Source organism: Triturus cristatus, chromosome 9 (genome assembly GCF_964204655.1).
Source record: "Triturus cristatus chromosome 9, aTriCri1.1, whole genome shotgun sequence".
Lineage (NCBI taxonomy): Eukaryota > Metazoa > Chordata > Amphibia > Caudata > Salamandridae > Triturus > Triturus cristatus.
The window spans coordinates 1060009844-1060018978 of NC_140592.1; the positions used below are offsets into that span (position 1 = coordinate 1060009844).

The 9135-nt window shown below is 41.2% G+C and overlaps 1 protein-coding gene across 1 annotated transcript; it reads left to right on the top strand.

The window, feature by feature from the left end:
- The first annotated feature begins 377 nt into the window (after window positions 1-377).
- Window positions 378-6132, top strand: LOC146799380 (uncharacterized). Its single transcript, XM_085628070.1, has 2 exons — window positions 378-2750; window positions 3957-6132. Exon 2 carries the CDS (start codon window positions 4303-4305, stop codon window positions 5500-5502), a length of 1200 nt encoding a protein of 399 aa, XP_085484196.1. The 5' UTR covers window positions 378-2750; window positions 3957-4302; the 3' UTR covers window positions 5503-6132.
- The last annotated feature ends 3003 nt before the right edge of the window (window positions 6133-9135 follow it).

Consider the following 9135-nt stretch of genomic DNA (forward strand, 5'->3'; position numbering starts at 1 on the left):
CAGTGTTACAAAACCACATGATTTTAGTTTGCTTTAGTGGACTCAGCTCTCTGTAGTTTTTTGCCCTTAATGGAATGTACTCCTCTTCCCTACCAACTTTCAATGAAAGGGCTTTGTTAATAAATCCTGCCTCCGGTTTCCGTTCGACCTTCACTATGTTGCATACTTTTGTAGCCTGTTTAAACGTGGAGAGAAGAGCACACTTTTTTTTCATAAATCACAAGACTGAAATTTGAACAAGAACACACCTGATTAATGACGTATCCAGTCACCCCATGGGGAGATGATGTGTCTTGAAGTTCTGATTGGATCAGCTATGAGGACCGAGCACGTGAACTTTTACTTGAAATATGGCTTACAAGTGGGAGGAGTGCCTCTTTTTTTTCTTTTTTTCTGAGGGCAAGGCCCAGTTTCTGTGCTGGACACAGAGACGGGGAGGGGCTGCATTCTGTGGGGGCTATTGTGCAGCTTGAGACAGAGACACAGACTAGCACAGAGAGGCAGAGAGAGAGAGCTGAAAGGATCAGAACAGATTTAGATTTTAGGTGCTAAACTGCATTTATTTCTCTTTATGGGAGATTTTTGCCATTATTAATTATTGACTAACCTTGTAAGACTTATTCTTTTTCTTAGAAACTGTTTAAGAGTTTTGACTGACAATTTGCGCCACATTTCCCTTCCTATATGTGATGCTTATAGGCAGACTGTAATATGTTCTGTATTAATGCTATTTTTCCTATTTTTCAATTCTGTAACCTGATTGATATTTGACTAATGAATAAAGAGTCAGAGAACCTTAACTTTTGACTTAAAATAAAACCCTTTAAAATAACTCACCACTCTCATTATTGCCTCTAATATTGTTTGCATTTAATTTTCATATTTATGTAAAGTCTCCTGTTTGGTGAAACACGGTCATCAAAAGGTCCATCATTTTCACCCTTTACAGCGGTAAACCATAGGTAATGAGGTTTTGAATAGGGAAATTACCAGGTAATTACCGCTGGATCAGTTTTTGGTAGCAGAGTTAAGGTTAGTGCCATCACCAAAAGGAGCATAGTTAGTTTAATGCCTAGTGCTAGAAAATAATTGCCCAAGTTAGATAAAGTCCTGATTCCTGATTCCTGTGCTCAGAACCTGAAGACTGGCAAAGCAGTACTGGAAAGGTGATACAAGAAGGAGATTGCTGGAGTGGTGTGAGTATTAATAGGGTTGTGAAATGCTGTTAATGTACTTGCAGGTATGTTTTTGTGGTGTTGGAAAATAGTAAGGGTTTTGACTGTGGATGACATTTTGCTCATTTTGACTTGATGTTTTTTATTTTGTTTTATTGATTGAATTGGTAATTTCATAGGATAGATTTATTGATTATTGATTTATGTACTAACATTCTATGTTGAGTCGTGTTGCATTTTATGTTGTTTTTGAAGACTTCTGGGATGTAGGAAGTCGGATATTTGTAATGATTCCCTAGTAGGTCAGATTGTTCGCTGCTCTCGGTAAAGACGGAATTATTGTGCCCTGTAGGTACACTGGGAAAACGTGTGACGATTGAAGTTGCACAACGTATTGTCTGGGTTCGAATAGTTAACATCGTCGAGTGTTGCTATTAGGGATATTTTCTGTATGAAAGAAGTATATGGGTAGCGAAGGCCACCTGTGAAATTTTGGTCTTAAGTACCAGGAGTCCAAAAGACACTCTGATTACGCTTATGACTGGAAAGGTAATAGGTGTTCCCTAAGCTTGTTAGAAGGATAAAGTAGAGGGAAGTGATACTTTATTAACAAGTGTAATAATTCTGTAGTAGGGCAGATTGTCCGCTGCTCTCGGGAAAGACAGGATTCTGTGTGAATGAACTACATTTTCTGTATGAATGTGTGTAAATGAAATAGCATTCAGGTTAATTGTGAAACTCTGGTTTTAATTCTCAGGAGCATTGGGTCTCCAACAGGTGTTTTATTTCTAGAGAAACGGTTAGCTAATCCTCGCTAGAAGGGTAAAGTAGAGGGAAGTGCTACTTTATCAACGGATGTAATGATTCCGTAGTAGGGCAGATTGTTCGCTGCTCTCGGGAAAGACGGAATTCTTGTGAAAAAGGTCAAGACTATCCTTTTGTTAGCGAAACAGATAATGGTGGCGTTTTTATGTCATTACTAACAGATTTTGAGTAAAAGAGAACGTAAGAAAAAGATTGCCGTAAGATTTTGTAAAGGGAGGGCTAGTAGCAGGAGGAAAACTGACGTCCCAAAGGGCCACGCTGGCACTGGACGAGACAGTGGGTGTGTAGTGAGCCCTGTTTAAAAAGAAGGGGTCAGTAGCAGGAGTTAAACAGACTGAAACTGTCAATTGTGGCAGGATTGGTGAAAATAAATTGCATTAAAATATTGCAGAAATGGAATTGTTTAAAGGTTTAAAGAAGCTGTTTGGAGGTAAAGTGAAAAATTCTTTTTTTGTTGGGGATGCTCCTGAAGGAACACCTGTGCATTTTATGTCTACGAATTTGGGACAAAATTCATGTATGTGGGTTTACCAATGGTGCAAGTTTACTGAAAAAGAGGGTCCTTTGAGGTTTCCTAAAGATGGTACTTTTGAATTGCAAGTTACTGACAAATTAAGGGAAGTGTTATGTGAAAGAGAGACATCATCTAGAGCTGCACAATTTGAGGCCTTAAGCATGTGGGAAAAAGCAGCAAGAGACAAAGCAAGTGAGGATAAAAAGGTAAAGCACCAGATGCAGGAGAAGGGAATTGTGGGGCCCGGCCTCATGGCGTGGGCCTCCATGACCATTAGCACCCCAACCCAACCCATACACCACCACTGGTCCCTGGTTATAGTCGCCCGGCCTCCCCACCCCGTAGCCACCGAAGACCCCTAGCCACCATGTCCCGATGTCCCGATGGCCGGCCCGGGCCCCCAGCGAAACCGAGACCCTAAACGCGCCATGCCCGGCCGAAGGAGAGAGAACCCCCCCAAGCAAGACCGGGAGGAGTAGTCTCTGTCACACCTCTTACCTCCTCTCAATAGAGAGTTTCGATCACCCTCCGGGCCCCCAGGGAGCTGGCTCCCCGCATGCTGGGTGTCTGGAGTCCCTCCCGGCCCAACTTGAAAGGATCAAAGAGCCGAGCGGCAGGAAATCCCGACACACCGCCCCCAGACGCCAAGACCCCTCTCTGTGAGGATGCCGGACTTCAAAGAGAAGAAAGCGTATAACAGGGGGGCTGAGGAGACTGGGGCAGAGAAGACCTGGAACTAAGAGAGCCCTGCGGACCTGGTCGGGGCTCGACGAAACTGGAAAGAAGGACGCTACCTGATCCTTGGAAACCATCTGAGCCCTGCTGACGTTGTCGCGGCTCCCGAGAACACTAAGAACACCGGGGCCCTGCTGAGAGACTCGCGGCTCCCCCTGACCCTAAGACCATCGGAGCCCTGCTGAGAGACTCGCGGCTCCCCCCAACTCTAAGACCGGCTGAGCCTGCCGAGTGAATCGCGGCTCCCCGAAGATCTCCCGATCGACAGTTCCTTCCTACCGGAGCCCTGCGGACATGGTCGCGGCTCGAGAATACACTGGTCCGGCTGGACCCAAGACTGTACCTTGTCCCCCGGCTCGAGGATTGAGAGCTGTGCGAAGGATACTCGGCATTGAATCTGAACCTAGAACTGTCCCACTACCCCAACCCCCTTTGTCAAGGAATTACCAAGCTTGTTGTATTGACCAAATTCTACCTTGCGGATCATAAAGATCCAAAGAATCTTAGATAAAGATCTCTGTCTACTAAACCTACTGTGTGGTGTCCCTTTGTCAAATAGTGCCAGCTCAGCGAGTGCGATCCTAAAGTACGAGACCCCTTCCTGGAAGGGCCTCCCCGTCGGTGCTTGGCCTGGTTCTGGGAGAGGTGGGTCACTGGGTGGTCAGAAACGTGTTCTGTAACCCCCCTGAGATCGCGCCTTCCAACAGGAATTAATGATGATAAAAAGCTTCAAATGAATAATGATTTAGGGGATGAAATAATGGATAATGGATGCATTGTTATCTGAATGTCCGCCCCTTTATGTGGTTCCCATTAAAAATACTGAAAATAGTACCAGTAAGTACTACAGTGGCTACTGCTTCTGTTGAACAGAGAGAAATACAGAATGAGAGAGATGTGCAGACATTTCAGATTGACCCACTACCTGTTGATTCAGCACTGACAGTGACACCTCCAGGTGTTACTGCTTTAAATGTGACTGATTCAGTGAAAAAACTATAAACTGCAGATGCACAGACAGTGCCTAGACAAATTGTGACAGTCCAAATTAATATGGGCCCTACTCAAAAAGTTCAAGGAGTTGTAGAAGGAGTAAATATGTCAGGGTTTATTTCAGAAACTCAGAATGCACAGATTATTGAACAGAAATTACCCCAGACAGACCAAGCATTGAAAGATGGGGAAAAAATGGTGTTTACAGCACCCACAGCCCAGGATAAAATGAATATATTTGAAGATGGGATTTTTCAAACCTACTTTGAGGAAGCAGCAGTAATTAAAAAGATAGAAAGCATGGGGGAACAAATTAACCCAGAAAAAGAGAAACAGCTTAGTGTTTTAAATTCAACATTTGAGCATGAAGAAATTAACCGTCCTTGCTATTTAAATCATGAAAATATGAACCAGTGTCAGGAAAAAGAATTAGTTTCCCTGAGTAAGGAAACAAATACATGTGCAGTAACTACACATGGTAGACTGACCGATTTGGCTCAAAAATATGAAATTTATGTTTCAGGAAGTTTTCCATTTCAGAAAAACTTCAGGGTACACATGAATGAAGAGGCAAATGAGACAATGTGTTCCTCAGGAATGCAATTGCACATTGCAGAAACAAAATATATTTTTAAATGTAATGGATTTGAGAAATTAGGAGACAAGTGCACAAGAAAACATGAGAAGAAAAAGAAACCACCAGACCTAGCAAGGAAATTGGATAAGAAAAAGAAACCACCAGACCTAGCAAGGAAACTGGATAAGAAAAAGAAACCACCAGATTTAGTTGAGGAAAATAATAAGCAGAATGAGGGAGAAGCTTTTGCTTGCTCATTGAGAAAAATGGTGGGAGAAGTGCATGTTCATGTGCCACGGAACAAAAGTGAACTTGCAGAATTTCTGAACACATTCCCGAAATTGAGAGACAAACTTATGCCGTGGTACCCACAAGTTGATGGATTTATCGAAATTTTAAAGGAGTTGTGTATTCATTTGGAAATGATTTTTGACACTGCCATGCAAACTAAATTATGGTTTGAATCTAAAGTTGCGGTGCAAAGGCCAAGTGAGGAGACAGTGAAAAATATTTGCATGAATGCACCATCAGTTTCTCTTGTTGTTGAGAAAAATGAAGCAGCGATTACTTTTCTGAAGGGCAGAGTGCCAGGAAAATATGTTAATTGGGTAAAGATTAATAGAACAAAACAGGAGCAAAAATTGGTTCATGAGTTTTGTGAAAGTGTGTGTTTAATGTTTTAGCAACACAGTGGTAGAGAATGTCCTGATGCCATTAGCATAGGATTCATTGCGACTCAGTTGGTTATTGGTTTAATATTTTCTGATCAGATCAGTGTGCGCATACAGCAAAAGCTGATAGAATGGCATCTGAAGGATGAAGGTTACTATTGTGCTGGTCAGGGAATGAAGCCAAAAGAGTTTGAAGAAAAACCTATGATGGTACAGAGAAGGTTTGCACAGAAACGTTTTCAGAAAAAGCTGTTTGCAGAGAATAAGATTGTGGTACAGGGTGAAGTTTCACAAGCAGAGGTAAAAAGTGCTCAAGGAAGATTTGGTGTTACACAGGATGGAAATAAAGGTGTTTTGGTTTGTGCAAATTCAGGTATGGCTGTTGTACTGCTGGAAAAAGTGTCCTTTTGCCATCTTTGTGACAGATTTGAGCACTGGAAGAAGACATTTAAATTTAAACATGATGTAGCAGTAGGAAATGTGCAAACACAGAGTGAAATGCAGGTGCAAGAGGTGCCAGCTAAGCAAATGCAAATGTCAGTTCAGAAACAGGTACCAATGGCAGAACTTTTTGAAGCCCAAATTGTCCCACAAAATATGGAAAATGCTAAAATTAATTTAAATAAGTTGTCCAGAGCAAATGTGAATTATTTCCAGAAACAAGGCCTGACAGGAAAACAATTGTTTGCAAATTAAACAGCCCATATTACTGTACACCAGATAATGTTAATTTTCAGATTCCTAATGAGGATGTACATTTTAAAATGGCTCAACAAGAGACAGCTGTAGCATTGTTTTCAGAAAAAGACAGTTGAAAAATTACCTTCTGATTTGAAAGCAATGATAAAAGAAGAAATAAGAGAGTTCATAGAGAAGGATGTCAGATTAATAAAATGTGCAGAGCATGTCTTATTCAAATTAGAATTAGATGACATGTATTCAAGAACAGCATCAGTTGCAGGAACTTTACCAATAAAAGGATTTTTGATGGAATTGATTGGAAGTTTATGTAACTTTCTGATCACAGGTTCGCAGAAACTAAATGAAGAGAACAGATTAGAGCAGATTAATAGCATCATTTTTTTATGTTGTCCTGTGGTACCGAATCCAGCCAATATATTTTTTTACATTCCATGTGCTGAAGAATGGCTTACTGTTATTGATTTTTGCCAAGTTCATGTCACACTGCCATTGCATGAAGCTAGTGAGGAGTACTGTCAGAAAGAAAATGAATGTCTGGGACACATAATTGGAAAGGGAGGTAGAAAGATGTCACCACAGAGAGTGGAAATAATTTACCAGATGAATCCACCCCAAATTCAGAAAGAAGTCAGGAAGTTTTGGGAATGGTTAGCTGCTGTAGAGAGTGGTTGCTAAACCTTTCCCTAGTGGCTAAGCCTTTACTGAGGCCGACACACAAGGATGTGTCTGATCCGCTTCCATTGGACAACAATTGCACAAAAACATTCCTAGAGTTGAAAGTGAAAAGGTGTCGCGCCCCGGCACTAGGAATGCAAGTTTATTTAAAAGAAAATACACCAATGTGCAGTGAGAGGGAGGGCTGAGCTCTCTCAGTGCCTGTTCAAAAACATGAATGCTTTCAAAGGTCTGTGACTTATTTCCCAATGACCCTTGACCCCAACGTCACAGAAATGCCCAGCTGCCTTAATTTAGTAGCTGTGGTAGATGTCAGTCATAAAAAGAGTGAGTTTATAATAATGGCATTTCCAATTATTGTAATGGTTGCTTTCTTTGTGGAGTTGTTTTGGGAAAATACTGTGCCCAAGAAATATCTAAATTCAAATGTATTTAGCTTACTGCCAGCAAATGAAATTGTTTGTCATCAAACTGAACCTAAATGTTTAAATATCATGAATTTCTGCCTGAAACCAAAATTAGACTTTAATGATCAGCGTCTGATTCAGCCCAACCATTTTGTAGATGGCCCATATTTGAAAGGTAAGAATGACACATTAAGAGCAGCATATGCTGTGCTTCCTATATATTATGTTGTCAAAGTTTCATGGCTGTCAGCAGTTACCTCAGCCCAAAATTCGAGATTGATTGCCCTTACCATAACATGCAATATAATTTCTCAATTGAGAGTCACTGTTGTCCTGGGAAAGAGAAATGCTAATTCAGTTGCACAATATTGTATCCTGTTAGTCTCAAATGTGTTATTGCAAAAGCTGATGCCCAGGTATAGATTGCCAGTTTCTCTGAAATCAGCTCATAATGAGGTCTCAAAGATGATGAGTGCAGAACCACAGACTGGACAAAGAGTGGATTGTAGCTATCTGCCTGAAGTTTCAAGCATAATAAAGCAACACAAAGGCAGCACAGAGTTACACTTTGCAAAATACTGTGTTTCAGCATCACCAAAGTTGCTTGAGTATTTACATGCAAATGCACTTGTGAAAAACACAGATGAAAAGACTAGCCATTGCTGTGAAGGTCTGATTGATGTGGAGTGTGCAGTTTCTCACCAGATTGCAGCTGCTACACAAGATCTACATCAGGGGTCTCCAACCTTTTCTGTAGTGAGAGCTACTTCTGCTCAAGGAAAGTCTTCCTGAGCTACTAGCAAATTTTATACCTGTAAAATAGTGACTACACTAGGACCACCCAAAGCAAGATTTTCAGTAGTTACCACCCAAGTATACCAAGTGCGGTAACCAGCAGAAATGCTGGGAAAAAGTTCTTCAATATTAAATGCCTTCCCTTGACTTATGAAGTAACATTCAAATCTTGACATGTCCAGTGGCACAACGGACATAAGCACAGCAGTACGTCTCCCCAGTTCAGCTTGAATTATCATTCACCAGTTTCTGAAAATGCACATTTTTCTATCTAATATTACTTTCCACTGTGGGCAAACAAACTCAATTTTCCAAAAGAAACCACATTTTTGAAAACTAAAACTGCCTTTAAAATATCAGTTTTCGAAAAATGCACAGTCTCAAAAGATCAGCTTGCCATTATCATCATGTACCCCCATGTACAAATACCTCATATGGACAGACTACTTTGAATTCCAAGGTATTACAGTCATATGCCATGAATGCTCACCATTGGTATAGGAAAGAATGGTCCTAGACTACTTTAAAGCTACAGGGTTGGGGGGAGGGGAGGCAACCTAGGGTGAGGTATAGTCAGGATACAGCCCCTGAGGAAGACCCGCCTGCAGAGGATCTAAATTACCGTCATTGCACCAGGGTCGAAACGTCGACACTCTCCCCCAGTGGGCCTGTACCTGACATCATCCCAGCCTGCCTTTTCACAGATGAATGTTCTATGTGCATCATCAGAAAATCATGAAATGAATATTTGTAAATCCATAAGGGACTGACCTATCTGTAAAACTGGTGCCACTATGAACCACGACCAGTTTTACTAAGGATACCAGAATGTGTAATTGATTAGTTATTGAATTTGCCTTTTGGATGCCCCTCCTTTATATCTGTCCTACTTCACGAGCACTTTTCTTTTTCACACTCCCCTTGGAGCAACCTCTTTCTCTATTTGGAGCATTGAATATGGTGATCTGATATCAAAGTAACTAAATAATAAACAGTCCCTATTGGAGCGATATTTTGTGCCTTTGTGTCTTTGAGGATATACTTGTTTGCATTGTAAAGAAAATGG

Excerpts from the sequence above, each read along its gene's own strand:
- LOC146799380 (XM_085628070.1), top strand. The coding sequence starts at position 4,303 with ATGGGCCCTACTCAAAAAGTTCAAGGAGTTGTAGAAGGAGTAAATATG.